Source organism: Rosa rugosa, chromosome 5, assembly GCF_958449725.1.
Source record: "Rosa rugosa chromosome 5, drRosRugo1.1, whole genome shotgun sequence".
Lineage (NCBI taxonomy): Eukaryota > Viridiplantae > Streptophyta > Magnoliopsida > Rosales > Rosaceae > Rosa > Rosa rugosa.
In genome coordinates, this window is record NC_084824.1 from 46,468,680 (window position 1) to 46,492,664 (window position 23,985).

At 38.8% G+C, this 23,985-nt stretch overlaps 1 protein-coding gene across 1 annotated transcript; it reads right to left on the bottom strand.

The window, feature by feature from the left end:
- Window positions 1-17,242: 17,242 nt before the first annotated feature.
- On the bottom strand, window positions 17,243-22,703 carry LOC133709563 (probable leucine-rich repeat receptor-like protein kinase At2g33170). Its single transcript, XM_062135345.1, has 3 exons — window positions 22,084-22,703; window positions 18,649-21,638; window positions 17,243-17,880 (listed from the first exon to the last, which is right to left on the bottom strand). The coding sequence occupies exons 2-3, from the start codon at window positions 21,584-21,586 to the stop codon at window positions 17,477-17,479; spliced, it is 3,342 nt and encodes a 1,113-aa protein (XP_061991329.1). The 5' UTR covers window positions 21,587-21,638; window positions 22,084-22,703; the 3' UTR covers window positions 17,243-17,476.
- Window positions 22,704-23,985: the final 1,282 nt, after the last annotated feature.

Sequence of the window (23,985 nt, forward strand, 5' to 3'; positions counted from 1 at the left end):
AGAAGGTGAAACCTTACCGGCTTTTGGTTTGTTGGTTGATTTGATTTCTTGATGAGGAGGAAGTTGCTACACCCCTACGCAAGACTGTCTTTTCCAAAACAAAATTTCTTCACGGTGGTGGCATTGGCGCTCTAGGTGGCTCCATTGAGCCACTTTGTTTTAGGCGCAAATGGTTTGGCGATTGACCATGGCTTAGGCCATCGATCGGGCTGCTCCGGTTTCTGGTCGATGCAAGACCAAGCCCATTTTATCTTGTTTTCTCTTTTTCTTTGGCTATAATTTAATATATGGAGCCATTTCACTTTCACCCTAACTTTAAAAAGTCAATATTTATTGATATATCAGATAAAGATGATGAAATTTTCATTAAACTTTGGTAAAATTGGATAAAGTTTTCTGGTTCTTTGACCTTAACAAAAAGAACAAAAACATCCAAGTATAATTAATATACAGATCTTCCTCTGACGATGGCAATCTACTTTTACAAATTGAAATCAGACAAGATTAAATTAGACCAAAAGAAAATAGGCAACTCAGGTTATATAAAACGTGGAGACCATAAGGGAACCAACTATAGAAGAAGTCTTTCACCTCTCTCCCTAAAGAAGAAGACCCCTTCATAGAATCATGGCTTCGTTTGCACGAAATGTACAACTCCTAAGCCTGCTGCTTGCAGTTTTCCTGACAACTTGTGATGCTAATGCGAGAGTACGCGTTCTGATCACCAACGAAATATCGGAGTATCAGGAGAAACCTAACGTGACAATCACCCTTCACTGTAGATCTAGGGACGATGATCTTGGTTCCCATGAGGTCCCCTATCTTTCCGACTACGAATTTACTTTCAAACCAAGCGTTTGGGGGAATAAACGATTCGAGTGCAGCGTGAAGTGGGAGGGCGAGTGTCACCGTTTCGTCGCATACAATCAGAAGAAGGACAGAGACAAGTGCAGAGTCTGTTTATGGAAAATAAAACCAGAAGCTGCATGTATATATAACTACGCCAAGAAGGATTACGATTGCCCTCCATGGTGGGACTGGTACTGTTAATTGTATGAGGTTAACTATGCAAAAATGAAAGTGAACTCATAATATGTATTTCTTAGTGAATCTGGAATAATGAAGAACATCATTGTTCTTCACGCATGCATGATGATTGTGAGTTAAGGTCTCTTTATATGACTATATGATTGACGAATATATTTATATATTGATATACTCCATTTTTCTTTTTGGAGCAAAAATCTTTAATTTATTACTGTTTTGATCGTAGTTAACCGCGGAAAATTTCTCACACGGTTAAACAACCTTTCAGTCCTAATTACGTGAATGAGCCATTCTCAAAAAAAAAAAAACAAAAAAAAAAATTACGTGAATCAGCTCAATCTACGTGATTAAAAAAATGGCTAAATGACAGTAAAAAATAAATGGTTACAAGTCATTTCTCAAAAATAAGTTATCATAATACATGTTATTACCAATTACACTATGTTTTCGAAAAGATTAATGTTATGTGAATAACCTTATTGGGTACCACGTGCATCTCTCACTTAATGTGGCAGCTGATATAATACAAAATTCAACTTACCTTAGTATTTCATTAAATGATATAACTATGCTATATCGGGTACCACGTGCATCTCCTATTTAATGTGGCAACTGATATAATACAAAATTCAACTTATCTTAGTATTTCATTAAATGATATAACTATGCTATATCAGTTACCACATAAAATGGAATGCAGGTGGTACCCGAAGAGACAGTTCTATAACTTAACTTTCTCTCGAAAAAGAGCTTATTTCACATCTTTGTAGTAGCTGAGTATAATTCTTTGTAAAGGTTCCCGCTAATAGTTTCTCCTTTGATATTTCACCTTATCGATATATAGTAGCTAGCCGGTATGGGGTTTGATATGTATCGTTTAAACTTGTGTGTTGGACTGCACTATGGTATTAATTGAGATATTTAAAACCTAAGACTGATATTCTAATAAACCTGATAACATACCAAAATTCCCAATTGTACGTTCAAGTCCATGTTGGTCAATTGAACCTCATCAATATACTATAGAAACTAATATTGCAAATATGGCATCTGATATTCTAAACCTGATAACATACCAAAATTCCCAATTGTACCGTTCAAGTCCATTTTGGTGAAATGAACCTCATCAATATACTATAGAAACTAATATTGCAAATATGGCATTATAGTTAATGTAATACGTGACGCACGTGTTGAATATAAAATGAAGCTTGAATATGAATATGCTTCTCCATCCTCTAATGTTCGAGGGAAAAAAAAAGAAAAGAAAAAAACAAGAAGAAAAGCCTCTTTGAATAACAATGTCATTGTACAACATTAGAATTGAATTCCTGCTGATGCTGCTTTTCTTTTCCCTAACTATGTGCTCAGCTAGTATATTCGGTAGAGTACATGTTAAAATCTCTAACGAGCTAGGTCAAGGATTGGTCCTGAACCTTCATTGCAAATCAAGAGATGATGATCTCGGAGCACATGCCCTCCCCATTCATGGCTCGTTTCAGTTTAGTTTCCGACCAAGCGTTATTCGGACTACAATCTTTACATGCAGTTTTCAATGGAATGGTGGATATCACGTTGCAGACATTTACGACCACGACAGAGATAGGTGTAGAAATTGTACGTGGAGTATAATACCATCGGGACCATGCTTGTACAACTTCGACACCAAGAAGTCTTATTGTTATTTGTGGCCTCAAAAGGGATGAATGTGCTGTCTTTCTTGTAATCTAAAATGAAAATTATGTTATGCATGTATCTTTTTTTTTTTTTTTTGAAAAGATGCATGTATCTTTCTTAATAATGAATAAGTTTATGTTTTTTTTTTTTTTTGAAAAGGGGTTTGGAACCCAGCCTAGCTGGGAGGCTCAGCCTCACGCCCGATTCCATTTATTAAATTAATAGTAGAATTTTGCATCGGGGGGGACATAAACCTGAACCCCGAGCTACAGTAGAACATTTGCAATAATCCTCATAAAGAACATCCTGAATGATTGCAGGTGTCTCATCTAACCATACATCATCAATGAAACCACTACTAGCAAGGTGAGCAAGCCTATCCGCTACACCATTTGCTTCACGGTAAATATGTCGAATTCTAACAGATTGAAAAGCAGTAATATACTCCCTACAATCATCTAAAACTCGACTTACCTCAGAGAAATTCTTCTCTCGACTATTGAGAGCAGAAATCAGGATGGCAGAGTCGCTTTCAACATCTATGTCAGTCCAACCTTGGTGAATACCAAGAAGTAAGTCAGCCCTACACACCTCCGCTTCCATATTAAGAACCGAGTGTGCATGTAGAAAAGTCCTGGCCAAAGCAGCAATACCCATACCCGCATCATTCCTGACAACTACCCCAATACCTTCACTCCCTTCCTTAGCTCTAAATGCCCCATCAACATTGATTTTCAGACGACCACTTGGAGGATTTTGCCACTTAGTTAGAGGTAGTCGCTGCTTCCAAACTGCCTTCGGGTGGTACTTTTGAAAATCCTCAAGCATTTGAGTAGCCCACTGGATCATATGCATAGGCTGGAAGTGATCATCATTCCACACAAGCTTATTCCTCTCTTTCCAGATGGCCCATAAACCCATGAAGAAAAAATCCCACTGATCCCCACTCAGGGAATCAATCATATCTAAGACTCAATCTCGGACACAGTTGGCCGGGTGTGCAGTAGCATTTAATTTCAGAGGGCCAAATAACCAGAAACAATGTAAAGCTAAACAAGACTTAAATAGATGCGTACCGGTTTCCACTACAGCCATGCAGAACATGCACTTGGGGTCCACCATAGCTACTCTACGTTGCATGAGTTTATGTTCTTCGAAAGACATAAAATTAATTATTTTGTTGGATGGATGTACTGCTTATGTATCTATCATCCTAGTTAGCTATGTGCTCCCCAGTCATTTTTAGAATTATGTATATGAATCTTTTCAACTCTTCCATGATCGAAAGTCTTCTAATTTATTATAAAATAAAAGGTTGACAACAAATGGAGTAGGCAGTAAAACACTCTTCCTAGTTGATACTTGTTAGAATACATGACTTTTGTAGAGATTCCTGATATTATTTTTAGACATACTCTCGATGCTTATTGTAATCAGGGATTTAATCTAATATTTTTCCCTTGTATTCGGCAATTTCATTATTCAAGACTTGAGGGCAGAGTGGAAATAAGGGTCGACTAAATTAAGTATAATATTTCACTAGACTTTCGACCAAATACTCAATAAGATAGACGACTATTACGCCCGTTGTTAGTTGAATTTGTTCATTTACACAATTGTAATTTAAACATTCTCATCTTTGAGTGGCATTTGTTCATTTCTTCCTTCGGCTTCAGAGTAGGATATGTCCATCCCTTTCTTTCACCCTTATGAGTTGCATTTGTTATTGTTGCAAATATTCCAAAAGAAAGGAGAGTTTATCATAGAAGAAGGGTGCCGACTTATTAATTTGCTTAATTTATGCAATTAAAATACTATATTTAATATTATTCCACGGATGTAAATTCAATGATAAATAACCGGTGATTAAGGGGGAAAAATAACTATATGTAAGTGGAAAAAGTCAAATATTAAAATTTGTTTTTGGAAACTGTTGTGCTAAACTTTTTTGAATCGAAGAGGTCAAACTTGATTAATAATTCGAGCAAGCAATACAAAATTGACCCGCCCCTAGGCCCTAGGTTTCGTTTGGTTCATGAAAAGAAAAGTAATTCCTTTGTCTTTCCTAAGGGAAGGGAAATGAAATTTTCCAAGAATTTCGCATTCCGATGTTTGATAACATTAGGAAAATTGTTAAAAGTGTTTAATTAATGCAATAAAATAATGTTTATGAGTAATAAATGCAATGAAAGATTGGGAAAAAGTGATTCATTTGGTGTTTGGAAGGAACCAATTTCTCCCTTATTTTCCCTTCATTCAGGAAAATATTTCATTTCATTTTGTATCCCAAACGCAAGAAAGGAACAAGTTTCATTTCCTGATACTTACTTTCCGCAAACCAAATGTGACCCTAAGGGGTCGTCGGAAAAAGCCAATTGTCAGAATACAAAAACCTATTCTAACGAATAAGCTCCAAATACCCCCAGCACGTACACCCATTTTTTTAGAAGGCCCACACCTTTATTCTAACAAAAGAGCTATTACTCCAAAGTAGAAGTAAAATGGATCAACAGAGATACTAGCTCTTTTGCGACCTGAAAACAATTACAAAGTATTGGGAGCAGAGAATGGGTGTCCACCCTCAGCTCCTTTAACTAGACAAAAGAAAAAACTTTTAAATGCCTTTTGGGTGCAAATACCAGTCCAACAACGCATAAACCAGAATAAGGCCCAAGAAGCCCAAGTCATGAAAATTGCTATTGGCACCCCACAACCACCTCCAAGAACTTTCAGGCCACCAGCACCGTGAGCCCGCACCTCCGCTGCAAGGCCTCTGTCACCAAGAGCTCGCACCACCGCCGAGAACCTTCCACCACCGTGCCCCCGTGCCGCTGCCAGAAAGCTTCTGCATCTCAAGGCTTTAAACTCCATCTTCCAAGCTAGAGCCCGCCCTGTATTACCACAGCTAACTACTGCGCTTATGTCGATCACGTGACCACCTGTAGCCCAGCAGTCAACCTAAGCACTGACACTGTTATTCACGCCTCTGTCATCGACGACGTGAAAACCTAAGAGCCTGAACCCCCTTCATCTCTAAGAAACGATTGCACCTCCATCAATCCTCCCAGTAGGAACCAAAATCATATCCAATTCTAGATCCATCATGCCTCATCCATCATCGCTGCTAGCAAGCACAAGGAGGAGGAAAAAAGAAAAAGATGACTGCTGACACACCCTCTGTCGACGTAAAATACGCCGAAAAAGGACACCACTGCGATCCCATTTGTGGCACCAGCCATAGATTTGAAAATTTTATCAAAGATGAAAGGTCTTCTAGGAAACCCTAGCAGAATGGCTAGGTCAAATTACTGTAGAGCTTACTTGTTATTCCTAAACCCAGATTTATACAATGATCTGCTTAATTCTCCGAATCAACTTTTGACCCATTTTGCACTAATCAATTTTTTTTTTTGGTCAAACTTTATTAAATATGAATTAACTGAAACAACTTTTCTAAACTACTGAAAAAGTAGTAGTAGACCAAGCATGGTCGTAACTGGTATTAAAAGAATACTAATTTGCGAGTTTTTTTTTTTTTAAATATGTTTGAGCCCAAAAGTAATTTTGCTAGATCCTTAAGAGTGTTCAGTTCACTGAGCCGATTCCTGCAGCCCAAAATTAAGTCTATTATGGTTTTGGGTTACAGATTCGCCCATTCCAGAATTCATAAGAAAAACTAGCCCTTATGCAACTCAAGTAGCGAAGACCAACTAGGAATCTATAATTCAATAATCCTTTTACAACAAGGAACTGTCGGAACCCTAAGGTGTTTATACAAGGTTTCCAGGGCGAAACAACATACAATCTCTCAATCAAATAATCTCACATATTATCAAGCCTCCTCAGAGCAACCTCAACTTACGTTGAACCCAGTGATAGTCAAGGTGAGGCCTTGATATCGTGAAGCTAAAGTGATGCTTTAGCAAAAACCGTGCTTTCTCCTCCTTCCCAGTGTTGATACCCAAAAAATCACAAGACATGTCGTACGCACATTTCAACCCCAAAAAGGAAATACACATGCAAACCACATTTGAAAAGACAAAAAGTTACATATCGAACCGTCATGCCACGAATATGGACCCAAGCCACAACTACGCTTTTGGGGCTTACAAGATTGGGTATGGTGTGGAAGGTTACGGAAGTACATGAGGCCTGTTCTTGATTTTGGGTTGTCGGCGGTTTTGGATTTGGGACCCAAATCTAGGCCTGACAATCTAAATCCTTACATGGACATACAAAGATGAGAGAATCCAAACTCATAAGCTTAAAAACAATCATCTATGCAAAAGTCTTTCCAACAACGTAAATTTCAATAATTTCTTTTACCATGCAGTAGTTATCTTATTCTACACCAAGATTATGAGAATCAGCAATCTTTCCATTCTTTCTTTGGTAAAGACCCTGACCCTAAAGACCTTAAGTTTCTTCCCCAAACACACACCATATTTCCCTTCACATGGTCTTGAAACTAACATCATTGTGGTGGTCTTCATCACTGCACTAAAGATCACATCACAACAGTAGAGGGTACGTCCTTTATTGCACGTTCTAAACGTAAAGAACAACTCTAAGTCTTGTGTTCTATGCTTAGTTATGTGATTTTAACCATAACATGGCAGTTTTATCCTTGATCTTATACTTTTGCTCCACTTCTCTCTAGCCTATAAATTAAGGCTTCTTGTTCTTGCAATGGGAACACAACTTCCAACCAACAGAACATACAAGCTCCAAGTAATACACCCCACAAGCACACCTCAAGCAACAAATCAAGCATTCTCAACCTCCAATCCAAAACTAGTTCAAGCCTTAAATGGACTTAAACCCATAAGCCATCCCCAAAAATTCATTCCTTCTTCACTGCAATGGACGACACCGTAGCAAACCTCTCACCGCAGAAAATCTCTCATCTTTTGCAACTCATGTGCTTCTAGCTCCCACGCCACATGCCTTCTTGCAACCCTTTTCATATATTTCTAGTTCATCTATCATAACCATATGAAGTTTCTAACTCTAGATCATAAGAAGCATGTCACATCAGCAAGCCAACATTACTGCAGGGGAACCTTAGGGAAGATGCTACAAAGCTTCTTGAAGCTTTGGGCCGAGTTCTTGAACTCAGAAGGGGTAAATAGAGGAGATCAAGCCAATCAAGTAATCTTAGCAGCCTCTGTACAAATCCACCCCAATACCAGTGATTGCTCTGATCAACCTACAACGTTAAGTATCGATACTGTGACGCAGAAGATCACACCAAAAGACCTTATTCCGTTAAGGCAGAAGAAGAACCTTGAGACGAGCTGGGTGCTCTCCTCGTCCACAAGCTTGAGATAGTAGTCAGGTCAGGGACATCCTGGGTAATTCATACCCATGATGTTGACATGCGGCGCATCATCAACAAAAGAGACTGTTTGCTAGCCAAACATTTTGGAACTCCCAGTGGGACTACTCTAGAGTTTTTTTACGTCCATTATTGGGAAGCCAAGGGAAAATCTTTACCAAAAGAAATTCCTAAACTCGCAAAAAACACCAGTTACAAGCCGCATAATAGTGCAACTTGTCGTGGTCTTTCTGAAGAAGAGGTGTCTGCAAAATTTGCCCTAGATTCATAGGCAGACATGATGAGTAATCCTGATCAGGGTATTCGGATTACCGAAGTCATCAACGATGACATTGCCACTACCGGTAACCCCGACGCTGGGGTTGATCCTGCTACCACCGTTGACGCTGCTGCTACTAATAGTGTTGTTCCAGGAGGTGACGCTGCTAGCGTTAAGCCTGACGTTTATCAATGGCTTAATCTCATGACTGCGACCATCGCCAAGCAGAAGGAAGAGATGTGCAAGAGGATCAAGCTCATCTCCAACCAACTTATAGAGAAGATTGTGGCCATTACTGGAGAATTAGCAACCATCCGAAAGGATGGCACCAGTCTGGCCGCATCGCTAGACTGGTGAGATGCAGCACGTCAGAGAGCTACTTAAGAAGACCGCTCCAAGGTATGTGCACCCCAATGGGAGGAAGGAGACAGCCAGTGCTAGCATTGTAACACCTCTTGTTGGGCAGAATGCTTCTACATCGAAGGCGAAGGAAGTGGCTTTTAGCTCTGCCAGAAGAAGTTTTTAATAACCAAAATGTGCCAGAAGATGTTATCCAACCGTCCATTCCTGTTGGTGCAAGTGGCGCTAAACCTCTTCCAATATTTCAGATTTTAAGTTTCATTAAATCATGATAAGGATTAAAGAATAACTATTATAAATGGGTTGCTTTTCATGGTCGAATTGTAAAGAAAAAGTTCTGAAGTTCTGTTTTCCTTTTTGTTATAAGTTTAATTATGTTTTGGCCTTCCCAGATACAAATCCTAATTCCGTCTCTGAAGGAAATGTAACATAAGAATGAGATAAGATTATAATAAGTGAAATGTTGTTAGTCCCTCTTAACACATAAGAGAAAGCAAAACAAAATTAATTGCAAACATTTTTATTATTGGTAATTAAACAACATTACAAGCAAATTTGACAGAGCATAGACATGGAAAAGAAACAACATACAATGAACTAGGCCTCAAAGGAAGCACTAAAACAAAGAGCAACGGATACAATAACGGAGCAAACAAAAGAGAAACAACGAACATAATTATTGATGTTGCATGCCAAGTGTACTTTCTTACATCTTCACCAAAGGGGATGTTGTACAAGTAAATTCCATCTTGTAAAAATTTCCATATGCAATGAGCTCCGCCACAAGCATTTTCATAGGCAGCACTCATTTCAAATACCGTGACATTGAGATCGTAATTCGAGTACGATACATGACAGTCGAATCTTGTCGTAAACTTTGCACGAAACCCAAACTCCCATTCCTGATTGGCTGGTAGGCTACAATAACCAAGATCATCATCTCCGGAGTGACAATGGTAGTTCAATACGTTGTCTAACCTGTTAACAATGTTTTTTCCTAGGTAAAACAACTCTAATACCATAGATAGTTGGGGCAATGGAAAAGACAAAGAAAATCTAAAACAGACTGATCTTCCCATCATCTAGAATTTACAACACGACTATGGAATTTGGTTGTTTCAACATTTAATTTATTTCTAATAATGTGGGGAGTGAAAATAACATCCTATTTTTTACAAACCACATGCCCTCTGTTATTTTCTATATGTATGTACACAATGAACATGGTGCAAAACCGGGGGGGGGGGGGGGGGTGATTTTTTGCAAAAGAGATGGTGCCAAATTGATCCCCCTAAAAAATTAACTAATTTGATATTCTTGTGAAGGTTAATCAGTAACATTCTCTTCTCCTTCAGTTGCTTCCTATTTAAGCTCATTCCAAAAAAACAATAATAATGTGTGGTTTGCAACAAAGATGGTGCAAATTTTGATAAACAATGCATGACTAATGGGTCTTTTTTCAGGGTTGGAGAGCTCCAAAAAACTCGGACTGTTTTGGTCTAGGGTTTGCAGTTTTTCCTTCTTGTCCGGTGGCGCTTTGACGGCGTTGGCTCTCCTCGCTAGTTAGAGGCTGCTGCCGGACGGGAAATAGATTACTAAGAGGCCTGGGAACTTCATGGAGAGAGGTTTTGGCTCGGGGTTGGACTGAATGGTTTTTTGGTGACAAGCACCAGACGATTTCTTGGGCTCGGTCGGCGGCGGTACAACACGGGTTGAACATCGGTGGAGCACCTCCATGATCGGCGACGTGATGGAGGGGCTGAATGGGTGGTGGCGGCGTGCTGGATCGGACTGCATCGATCGGGTTTCGCCATGGGTTGGGGCAGCGAGGTTGAGCGATGCGTTGAGGCGGCGGGGGATTGCGGCGGCGGCATCGGGAGTCGGGGCGGTCGACCAGTGCGGCTGAAGAAAGACTGTGGTCTTGGGTCAAGCCATCCTTGTTTGGGCTTCTTTCTTGGGGCTGTTGGGCTACTATTTTGGGCTGGGTTGTTTTGACCTAGGCCCAACTCTATGTTTTTAGATTTTGTCTAATTACAATATTTTTCTCTTATCTGTCTAGCCTACAGAATGTTTGTATCCTACATCCAAAGAGAAAGAGTTTCTTGATGCACCGCAATTGAGCGCATTGGCTTCTGAAGCTTTTCTTTGCTATTATTCCTAGCTAGAATATTCTTGTTCTGATAGGCTCCTGAATAAAGGAGCGGAATCATTTTAAATGTAATGGCACCTATCACCCCTAGAAGGAACTATGTATTGTGCCATTCTGGCCTGAGTTTACTATAAATGCAATTGCTATGTTCCTTCAAAAAAAAAAGATGGTGCAAAGTTTCAAACAAATGTGTGGTTTGCAATTTTTGTCCAATTTGGTCCATGAATATGATGAGATACATATTGGCAGGATGCGTAGATCTATTCAATTCACTTTCAAAGAAGTGCATCACATATTTCTATTAATGATAACGTAGCAATGAATGATAAATATTTTGAGAAGCTGTTTAATTAGCTTCCTTGTTATTCCTAAACTAAGGAATGTGGCATGCATGTATACGTTGAAAACGTTAACAAAATCAAACGAATGTGTATCGAATAATATTAAGGGTCTTTGACCCAAAGCACCAAAATGAGCAAAAATTATCTCACTTATCCCAGCAACAGATTTTTATTCCCACCTACACAATTTAACATGAAATGACCATTTTGCCTTAAGCCTAATTATTAATATACAACATTGCCACTCTCTTTCCAGACGACACCCATGAGTCCATGACGCCATAGTTCGAACCACTCTTTCTACTCTCTCTCTCTCTCTCTTAACTCCAGCAATATACCAGCAGCTCTCTCTCTCTCATCGTACTCGAAGAGAGCTTTACTCCGGTTGTGGGGAAGAGACTCGACAAGATTGGAGCTTATCTCCTGTTGAGGTGAAGAGACTCGACGTGAAAGCTCCTCGAAGCCGAAGACGACCTCGACGTTGACGCAGGGTCTGTTCGTCGAGCTTTTTTCCGTTCTGTTCGACGAGCTCCTCAAGCTTTTCTCCTTTGTGGTTCACCGAGTCGTGGCTGTAGTGGCAGAATGAGTTTGTAGGCAAGTTTTCATTTGAACCCCCATACCACCATGCTACTGCTAGTTTACTAAGGGAAGGTTCATATCCTTCTCTCTAAATCATCACTAATAAAGAACATTATCGTCGTTTCAAAAAAAAAAAAAAGAATATTATCATATTATTTGTAAAAGTATTTTTAAATGGCTACGTTGTTGGTTATTTCTAAAGCCCTACGACCATTTCTTTCTTGGTTTTGTTTAGTAGCAATCAAGTTTGACCAAGTCTAGTTTCTATCTTCTTATTGGCCTCTGTATAATAATGGATCTAATCCACAAGATGATGACACTACTCATTACAGAGCTACAATACAATATAATTTCTGATATCTATTAGAGGGCAATAAAGGTTTATTGGAGGACAATAGACCTTTGTTGAAGGTCTATTGGGGGGCAATACATGTTTTGATTGATGTAATCTCCTCATTTTTTTCCTTAATCAAAGTTTTATTTGTCTAATTTTAGGGAGAAAAGTTCTCCCCGAAAGGTCTATTGAGGGGCAATATAGGTTTATTAACGGGGGCAATAAACCTCTCCGGCCCCATATGAGATCTCTGACAACCACTTTGTGGACTTCCGGCGAGGTTTCATAAACCTCTATTGCCCTCCAATAAAGGTATATTGGGGGGTAACAGAGGTTTATTGCCCCTCTATTGGGGGCAATAGAGGTTTATTGGGGGGCAATATTGGTCTATTTAGGGGCAATAAACCTTTCCGGCGACTTATGAGATCTTTGACGACCTCTTCAGGGACCTCTGGCGAGGTTTTTAGAGAAGTTTGGTGAGTGGCGGCCGGTGACCGGAATCCAGCGACACGTAACCAGATTGTCTCCTATGGCTTCTCTCTTTTCCATTCTCTCTCTCTCTCTCTCTCTCTCTCTCTCTCTCTCTCTCTCTCTCTCTCTCTCTCTATGTAACAAAGAGGTGAGGGTAAAATAGTCTCAAAAACAATAAATAAAAAACTTAATTGGGTATTAGGGAATACCTTATTAGAATCTTTATGGGTAATGGGGAATTAGAAAAACTTAAAGGGATAAGTGGGAAAAAGATCCCTAGAATTAGGGTAAATGGACAAAATCTCTTATTTTAATCCCATAAATGTTGTTGCTTGGACCATGCATCAATTGGGTGATTATCAACGTTAGCATCCCAAAAAAGGTAACAAGAAGGGGAGTAGAATGACGGCCAAGAAATAGGAATTCCCACCCCGTTGAAGACTGAAATTGAACGTTGATGGGGCATTCAGAAGTGAAACTGGAAATGGTGGAGTCGGCGTTATTGCTAGAGATGATTTGGGAAATTTCAAAGTAGCTTGGTCCCTATTTATTCTCCATATGTGATCGGTATTGCATGGTGAGGCTGAGGCATGTAGAGCGGGGCTTCTATTGGCCATCCATCAAGGTTGGAAGGAGATTGAGATTGTGAGTGATTCTTCAATTTTGGTGGCTGCTTTGAATCAACAAGGTGAAAATAACTATGATAGTCGTATTCTTGATGATTCTAAAGCTTATTTGCAAGGTTTTGATTTTGTTAGAATTCGACATATCTTTCGTGAAGCAAATAGTGTAGCAGATAGATTGGCTCACTTTGCTAGTTTGGATCATACTATTGATCTGTCTTTAGATGAGGCTCCAGGTTTCTTATAGGATGTGCTCTATAAGGATAATTGTAATGCTTCTAAGAACGCTCATGGTATAGGTATTACATCCTCCCTAATGTGTCAAAATATAATAAATAATAATATGGACGTGGGGCTGAGCCTCCCAGCTTGACTAGGTTCCAAACCCCATTATTCAAAAAAAAAAAAAAAAAAGTGATTTATGGTCTTTTAAATAAATAAATAAATAAATAAAGATTTATGACACTAGATCAAACGGTACCGGACATGTTATGAGATTCTGAAAGTTTCACTTATTTTAGTATTAACTCATTTTCTCGACCTCTGATCCAATGGTGCTCTTTATATTGTTTGTTAAATTTGTTGAACAAAAATAGGTAAAAGTAAAATTCATAACTACTTTTAGAGATCCCTAAAAATGTTATTCCACCCATACTTTTTTTTTAATAAAGAGAATTATCATAGATTTTAGAAAAAACTCAATAGAGTTGATTACAGTCATATCGTAACACATCCAGAAACAATTTTAGCATGTTATCAAAAGACAAGAAACTTGTACTAGCCTCAAGCCAGAGTGGTCATTACATACCATTCCGCTGTCTTCTAGAGACAGAACAAGAAGATGTGGTAGAACTCACGGTGGTACATAGAGATAGGTCCACTAATTGAACATTATATGCCCCGCCATTACTGAATAGCTTGAATACTCCTTTAGTACAATTCCAAAAAATTTGCTAGTATCCCAAATGCCAAGCAGTAGCGTATTTGTTGAAGCAAACCTCTAAAATCCTAGATACGAAACCATAGAGAATTAGAGTCCATCAGTTTGATCAACAAAATAGCCCAAGTCCCAAAGGTATCCAAAACTATTTTGGGTACCCAAAGTCACTAACAAAGTTGGGCCTCCAAAGCTTTCGGGGTACACAAATTTCCCCAGGCACCCTAATTGATTTGGGCACCCCTCTACAATTGCCCCGTGCATCACCTCGACACCGTCTTAGGCAGGTTAGTTCTGCCATAAGTGACCCACACTAGCAGTCATCATGCGATGGAAACAGCCGCCGATCCACTTCAAACCCAGCATCGGTTCGTCGTCAAAACTAGCCCCGATCTGCTGCACACTGAGTCCCAAAACACCCGGCCTCACATAGCCAAAAATACCAGCACTGATCCACCCATAGTTGACACTATCATAATGGATCAAATACATATCCTGAATGGTCATAGTGGATTGGTAATGGCTTTGAGGATAAAGAGAATGAGATTATTTGGCAGCTTATTTGACCAAAACTTTGGCCGGTTTGGTAGAGCTTATTTTGAGAATTGGGGTTGTTCTACTTTGCCCAAAACTTTTTAAAACACTCTTTTTACGTAGGTGAAATACAATAAATCTAGGGCATTTCCGTAATTATCAAATTAGAAAAAGAGTGATTGACCAAAAGCAGCAAAATTGATCAAAATTCTCCCACTTCCCCAGCAACAGATTTTTATTCCCACTAACTCAATTTAAAAAGAAATGCAATTTTATCCTTAACCTAATTAAAAAACTACATCATATGCCACTCCCTCTCCTCTCTCTCTCTCTCTCTCTCTCTCTCTCTCTCTCTCTCTCTCTCTCTCTCTCTCTCTCTCTCTCTCTTCCCCCGGATTCTGAACCCGACGCCTCTGAGCCCGGCTTGCTCCACGATGGAGGCTCCGATGAGTACTCGATTGCCTGTGGCGCTGCAGGTTATAGTTATCAAGTCCGGCACGGCAAGGAATCGGAGAGAGATCCACCACTCATCATATCCTTCATGGGCGGAAGACGACGTCGATTGCATACGATGAAAAAGCTCTGATTGCGGCGTTTGCTTCCGAGTCGGAGAGGAACTGGATTAATGCTGGAGCGGCAGCTAGAGTTCGAGTCCAAGTCCGGGTCTGGTCCGGGGTTCCAACCGGTGTTCGGTGCTCTCTCTCTCTCTGAGTTCGACACTCTTCCTCTGTCAACGACGTCATTCTTGCCCCAAAACAGCAACTGAGGGTCCTTCTCCGTGTTTGCCCCAAAACAACAACTGGCGAAGTCATTCTCAAAAAAAAAAAAAAAAAACAACCGGCGAAGAAAGGTAAAGAGGTGGGTGCCCAAATCAAAAAAAAAAATTTGGTAAAATGGGGGCAGAAGGAAAGAAAAAAGAAAAAAAATAATTTATTATCTCGTAATAAAGGTCTATTGGAGGGTAATAGAGGTTGTTAAAGCTTTATTGGGAGGCAATAGACGTCTATTGGGGAAGCAATAAATTTTTTGAATTGATGTGATGTCCTCATTTTTTTCCTTAATCAAAGTTTTATTTGTCTAATTTTACGGAGATTAGTTCTCATTCTGGCGACCGAACTTTCTATTGGGGGGGGGGGGGGCAATACAGGTTCATTCAGGAGGCAATAAACATCTCCGGCCCCATATAAGATGTCCAACAACCTCTTTGTGACTTCAAGAAACCTCTATTGGTGGGCAATAGACGTCTACTTGGGGGCAATAAACATTTCCAGCGACCTATGAGATCTTCGATAACCTCTTTGGGGACCTCTGGCGAGGTTTTCAGAGAACCCTGGTGGGTGGCGGCCGGTGACCGGACTCTGGCGAAGTCTCCTATGGCTTCTCTCTCTTCCATTTTTTTTTTCTCTCTCTCTATGTAACAAATGGGTGACGGTAAAATAGTGGCATAATTGGGTATTAGAGAAGACCTTATTAGAGTCTTCATGGGGGAGAATTAAAAAAACTTAATGGAGTAAATGGAAAAAAAATCCCTAGAATTAGTGTAAATGGCAAAATCCCTTAAAGGAACCCCCACTCCAGACTATTAGTATATGAACGGTTCAAGTTAAATAGATTTGGTTCGTCTATTAATTTAATTTATTTTTAATTTAGTTCGATAACTTAATGATCATCAATTTGACTTAAAATCAAGATGTTCATACGTGATCGAAAAGTGGGTCCCACAAAATATCCCTTAAACTGATAAAAAAAAAAAAATCTGTTAGTAGAAGGGACACACACATTCTCCTCTAGAACTTGCCCCAACATCAAAAAATGAGTCCTCTAACGAAAATTCTTCTGCTGCTGCTGCTGCTAGTTAATGTTCTCAAAACATCAATTGATGCAGGTGACTTATAGTGAAAAAAAAACTGTTCGAATCACAAATATCTTGGGAGACAACGACAGACCTCAAAGGCCTTTGTAAATCCAAGAACGATGACCTTGGTGATCACGTACTTCACTCCGGGGAGAGCTTTGAGTTTCACTTCCGGCAAAATTTCTAGGGGAGTACCTTATTTTATTGCAGCTTTGAACGACGAGGAGAAGTGCATTACTACAGAATCTACTATCTACGGAGCAGGCAGGGATAATTGTATCTAATGTTACTGGAGTGTATATTTCCTTGGCCCGTAGACTATCACATAGGCTATGAATGTGATAGAACGCTAACGGACCAGATGTAAAATTTTCATTCAGTTCGACGCAAAATTAGAAATCATAATTGTAATAATGTGTCTCCTATGTTAGGGCAACATGGTTTGGGCGTTTCTAACCGGCAGTTTTCTGCTTTAATATGTACCGCCCTATACTAAATCAGTGAAACTTGATCAGTTGCATTTCAGATTGTATCTGCACGAATCCAGTTATATTTCTGCATAACTACGAGTAACAGGAAACACCAGTCTGGATCTTGGACTAAATGATTGTTTATTTTGTTAATTCAAAACAGTGTACCTCACAAAAGAACTTGGAGATTGATCAACTGAAGACATGCTGAAATGCAATTACTCACCTGGTTATGAGTTAAAAAGAAACATAACTTGACAATTAGAAATTAGCATATAGCACCATACTGCTAACTGTACACTGGTTTTTTACTATAGTGTGTCTTGTATACAATGCAAAAGAAAATACAGAATTTTATCGAGAAAAACAGAGTTCAGATTTATAGAGAAAAAAAATCAAATTCAAACAGAATATTACCATTTGGTTGTTGGAAATAATGAGGGAGAATCGGCACCTCAAAAAATCATCTTGAGTTAATAATCTAGCTATCTGTCATATACTGTCATCGAGTATCATCTTTCAATGGAATATCTGAATCATCTGTCAAAGGAAGATCATAAGTTGGAGATGGCACAAAGTCTCCTTCTTGCTCATTGGACTCAATAAGCATCAGCACAACTTCTCGAATTGATGGACGGTCGAATGGGGACGTACTAGTGCACATCAAAGCAATCTTTAGGACGGTAAGCATGTGATCAACCATACTTTTGTCTTGAAGATTCAACCGGCTGTCGAGTATCCCAGATGTCAAAGAATGGTGTCTGATGTAGTGTCTAACCCAGGTGACAAGATCACCTCCTTCATCTAGTGATTGTACAGGAGTTCTTCCAGTTAGCAGCTCCAATAGCACTACCCCATAGCTATAGATGTCACATTTTTCTGTGACCTTCATGGTGTATGCATACTCTGCCATGAGGAAGAGTCATAATATCAATCATTCCATAAATCACTCATTTCTAAAGTAAAAAACAATAAAGAACTAAGCAACTGCAGAGATAGAGGTTAGTGAATGAATGAAAGCTCAAAATGCATGCGGTTAACGAATGACAGCTAGCCACTGGGGGGAGCACTTGGTAGATGACATAAACCACTATGCATCGGTCAAGCCAAATTACAACTGAGTTTCCTAGAGCACAAAGAAAGCTCCTTATAAATTCTATGATTTGATTTTCTTTTGTTTTTGTACACAGCCTCTGAACTTAACTCATGGCCCCTTTACGTCTTATTTGATGTTTCTAATATATACTCAAGTATTTTAATTAAATATATCAACTGTGTTCTTATTTGAGGTTTCTAATGAAAAACATAATAAAGGATTAGAAAAAGGTTTCCAAACAAAAAGTTAAGATTCAATAATTGAATGTTTTTTTTTTTTCCTCTTGTTACAATAAGGAATATTCACGGTGTAGCCATAGCATTATTCATCATATGGGGTTATCGATAGAAGCTGCATCCTGTTGTAGAAGTAAAACCTGGTAATATAATTTTTTTCTTTTTCTTTTTTACTTTACAACATGTAAGCAAAGAAATCCTAAATACAATAAAATTCATTAGGGGGATTTGGGGGGATTTATGAATCTTAGAGACTATAAATCAAACCTTTGTTTTTTAGGATTCTCAGTGAATGTAGTAATCCAATAATATTCAAGTAAAGTGAACAAAAGTAAAGCTTACCAGGAGCAATATATCCATATGATCCTGCAACTGCTGACATTGATTTCGAATGAGGCATATCAATCACTTTTGCCAAACCAAAGTCACCAACATGGGCTTCAAACTTCTCATCTAGCAAAATATTATTGGACTTTATATCACGGTGGACAATCCTTGGTTTGCAGTCATGATGTAAATAAGCAAGACCTTCAGCAGCTCCAAGAGCAATCATGAAACGAGTTGGCCACTCCAAGCTGCAAGATTCACCATGAAGTAATTCACCCAAGCTACCCTTTTCCATGTACTCATAAAGAAGTAGGTTGGAACCCTTGTGATAACAAAATCCATAGAGCTTCACAATATTCCGATGCCTTATATTTCCCAGAGTTAAAATCTCGGCCTGGAAACTGTTTTCAATGTTGTTGCCCTCCCGGTTAGCTGAAAGCTTCTTAACAGCAATAGTAAGTCCAGATTGCATTACTGCCTTGTAAACTGTTCCACAAGCTCCCCTTCCAACAGCATAGCTGTCATGAAAGTTATTTGTCGCCTCAACCAGGTCTTGGAACGTGATCCCCTCCTTTGGAGGTAAGTATATATCTGTATCAGGAGGCAAAGTATCCTTATCTTGCATGGAAGGAACCGTCTGACCTGGACGTCTCATGAAATATAAGATAACAGCAATCAAAATAAGAGAAATACCACCCACAACAGCTGCAATTATTGTAATGATTTTACTGCGAGGAGTATCCACTCTATTCAGAGATCGAACAGAATTTGGAGATGAATTTACACTGCACACACCGAGAGGCCCACCACAAAGACCTTTGTTCCCAATAAAGCTGCTAATTGCCATGTTCTGGAACAATGGGATGGGAGGTAAAGATCCGGTAAGGTCATTGTAAGAGAAGTTGCAGCCCATTAAGCTTGACAAATTTTCAAATGTGCTGGGAATTTCACCGGTCAAATTATTGTTATTGAGCAGAAGGAATTCAAGTAAAATTAGATTTCCAAGCTCTGGTGGTATTCTCCCGCTGAGATTATTAAAACTGAGATTCATTGCAATCTGCAAGCTTGAAAGAGAACCCAATTCAGGTGGTATTTCACCAGAAAACAAGTTGCCACCCATCTGCAACTCTGTCAAATGTGAGAGGTTTCCTAGTGCTGCTGGTATGTTTCCAGTAAAACTATTTTCTGAAAGCCTCAGAAGCTCCAACTGCAAAAGCGTTCCCAGCTCATTTGGCAAAGCATTTTCGAATCTATTCCGACTGAGGTCAAGTCGCTGAAGCATCTTGCAGTTAACAATTTCAGGCGGAATTTGCCCAGTGAATGAATTGGATGATATGTTGAAAGTTACCAATTGAGATAGATATCCTATTTCCTTAGGCAACTCGGATGTGAAGTAATTGTCTGCAATGTGAAGCCTTTGCAACTTTTGGCAGTTTTTAATCTCTGGAGGAATAGACCCAGTGAACTTGTTCCCGTCCAACTCAATCGCAGAAAGGTTCACCAAATTGCATAACTCAGAAGGAAAGCTGCCAGTAAGCCTGTTTCCAACAAGGCGAAGTTGCACCAATGATTCACAGTTCAAAACTCCAGTTGGAATACTTCCATAAAGATCATTAGACTCCAGGTTCAACAAGATTAGATTGGAATGCCAACAAAGGTACGGAGGTATTCTCCCAGTTAGGGAGTTATCTGAAAGATCAACTACCCAAAGTCGACTGTGTCGCCCAAGCCACAGGGGTATGCTACCCCTTAGAGAGTTATCGAACAACTGTAACTGGCTCAATTCGGTCAAATATTGAAACCCATATGGAATAAGACCTTCAAGGTGATTAATTGAAAGGTCAAGCTTTGATAATTTCCTCAAGTTACTAAGCTCATTTGGAATCACACCTGTGAGCTGGTTCTGGAAAAGGTACAGTAAGCTTAGACCACTTATCTTACTCAACTCATATGGGATCTCACCCATCAAATAGTTCTCCGAAAAATCAATCTCAGCAGCAAAAGAAAGATTTCCAATTTCCCTGGGAATGGTTCCATTCAAGCCATTCCTGTAGAGGTACAACCTCCTCAATGACTTGAGATTCCCAATTTCTGGAGGTATTGACCCCACGAGATTGTTCTCATACAAAGCAATCGTCCCAAGACTACTGCAATTTCCAAGCTCCTTAGGAATAAACCCCGAAACCTGATTATCCCACAGAATCAGATCTGTCATGCTCCCAAGCATCCCAAGCTCCTTAGGTAACTCCCCTCCTATAACATTTTGAGCAAGACCAAGCAGTTTCAAGTTCTGACATCCACCTATTTCAGCTGGTATGCTACCAGAAATAGCATTCTGCCCAGCTCGAAAAGTTACCAAACTTTTGAGATTCCCAAAAGAATGAGGTATTGAACCAGTAATATTGTTGGTGTATGCCACAAACTCAACCAGTGAAGACAAGTTCCCAAGTTCCTCAGGAAGAGGACCAGAGATTTTGTTGTTGCAGAGATTCAAACTTCTTAATTTGGACAGCTTACCCAATTCAGCAGGTATTTGGCCAGTAAACTTGTTGTCATTGAGATAAAGGTATTCCAAACTTGAGAAGTTTCCAATCTCCTTGGGTATGCCTCCAGAGAAACCATTGGATGCAAGATCAAGTGAGGTTAGGTGAAGTAAACCACCAATGCTAGGGCTCAGGGTTCCTGAAAGATTCATGGATTTCAAATCAAGACCTTGGACCAGTGGCTCATAACCAGAAGTGCAATTCACACCCATCCATCCGCAGGGTGTTTGATCAGCAGAGTTCCAACTTCCCAAATTATTTGCTTCATCCAAAATACTCTTCTTCAGCTCTAAAAGGTAAAGCCCTTCAGAATTCAACCCCTCTGAAGTGCAAACAAGTATAAATAGAGCAAGTAAGATTCCTGCAAACTCCAATTCCGAAGCCCTCCTTGATACAAATTTTCTGGACATCTTAGTAACCCTCAGTCGATCACAACTACCACATAACTAAATAATTTAGCACCTGCAAATCAATAGCTACTTCAGATTGCAATGCAGTATAACTAAATCGCTTCCCTAGCATCAAGTACAATACTGTTTAATTGCAAAATGAATAAAAATCTCAAAAATGTTGCCTACTATTAAGCAGTCCCAGAATTCAAAATCAAATTATATACCATTCACATGCTTAAACAACCTATATGAATAAATAACATAAAGCACCTATAAATCAAATTCACACTGCTAAACAGAAAGAACAGCACAATACACACAAGAGTGATAGATAAACCAATCATTTGAGAAATGAGAGGACCTAATAACACAGTAACTGATGAATTCAGTAAACTACTGAAACTGAAACCAACATAAAAGAAAAGAGTGATGAATCAACTTCCAAGACCCCGAAAACAAGTGAAACCGAAAAAAACTAACCAATGACTGCAAAGATTAAAGCTTTAGCATCATACCTCCCAAAGTCCATGATCACTCATCAAAAAAAGAGATAATGCAAGATGCCACCCACTTGGGCACTGAGTCCCTGAAATGACAAGCTGAAAGCCATGGGATCATGCACCAAAACCCAAAAGCGAGACAAACCCAGCTCGCCTTTCGCAGCAAATGGTGGGGGATCTCCGCTCCAAAAGGCCAAGATTTGAGCAAAAAGGCCACACCTTTTTATTGCAAAAACAAACTCAAGGTTGCAAAGTGTGGAACAGAATCAAAAGAGAGAGATCTTGCTGGGAATATTTTATTGCGGAAAACAGCAATAACCCATCAAAATTGATAAAAGCAGCAGCAGAGCCCAAGTCCCTTGTGATTATGGCTCAGTGTTGTTGTGAAGAGGGAAAAAGGAATGATGGGTGTGAGTGTATGAATTAGGAAAGAGAAGGTGCCAGAGCTTTTGGGTGAAGCTTTAATGGCCGACAAAGCATGCTGTGATTATGTTGCTTTCACTCTGATGTGTACTGAGAGAGAGTATCTGTATCTCTAACTGTAGAGCAGAGAAGAGAAGGAGAAGAAGGGAGAGTTGTGGGGACTTGGGTTCCCTGTTTTTTAGTGCTTGGGAGAAAAGTAGGAGGGGAACTGTGACAACCTTTTTAGGCAACAAAAAGTTTGAATTCTGTTTTGTTTGGAAAAAAATAAATAAAAAGCTTCTGGGATTTAGTTGATTGAGTTGGTACTTGGTAGGTAAGAGTAAAACAACACAAGATTGAAGATTCTGCTTCTATCCTAATTATCTTCACTATAATATTATTTATGAAGCTAATGCAAGTTTTTTCCTTTTTTAAATTTTTTTGGCAAACAGTATTATCATTTGTTTATCTATATCAGGTGGTGGTTTGCTTAACGTTTCTGGAAAGTTGTCAAATTACATAATTTACATGTCACTAACATTATCCGATTAGTAAGATTAGATATTCTTTTTTTTGTTATATTGGAGGAAGACGAACCCCTAAAATAGCATAATTGTAACTAAATTTTCAACTCCGCTCACCACTTAAGCTAACCCCAATGACCGAGTAAGATTAATTTTTTATTAAACAATAATATTTACTATTATTTAAAATGCATGAAAAAAATATCGTCCAAAGTTTATAAGAACACAAGATTAGTTTAAATGTCTAATACAAACCTAGTGGTGTTAATGAGTTGGTTTGTGCCGGGTTTATGTCATGGCAAGGTATAAATGTTAGTAGGCAAACACCAATGCAAGTTCATCTCTGAGAATTTGGGACCTTAAGGCAAAATAAATACATGGTGTTTGGGATGATTGTGTTTATTAATTTTAGTTTTTTAAACTAACCTGATTTTAAAAAATATATTAAATTAATGTAAGATAAAATATGCATAGTACAGTAAATAAATGTATTTCAATGAACATTTGTTTTTCTGCAATTGAGAACTAGGATCAGATTATTAGAAATACAATAATAAAAAAATATAATTTACAAGATACGTAGATACCCATGAAAAAATTTCAAAATTCAATGATAGTAATAATGAAGAGAAGGAGATTGAAGAAGTTGGACTTGAAATGAGGGTTTCTATTCATTCTCTTCTATTTATAAATTTTTAATTTTTAGCAGCGAGCGAAAAGAGAGCAACATAAACCGGAAAAAAAAAAATTTATATGAGAGCAAAACAAATGTTGTATTGCTAGGCGAAGCGGTGGAGTCCGTCATTTTTTGTTTATGCGAGGCATTTAAAGACAAATAATTTTGTTGGTAAATGTGGACCTTTTTTATTTTTCTTTATGGAACACTTGGCAATGTGTGTGTACTTTTTTATATAGTTTTATCATTTTTTTAATAATGTTTGTAAGTTTTTTTTTTTTTTTTTAAAGAAGGACGACAAACTATATTAAGTGA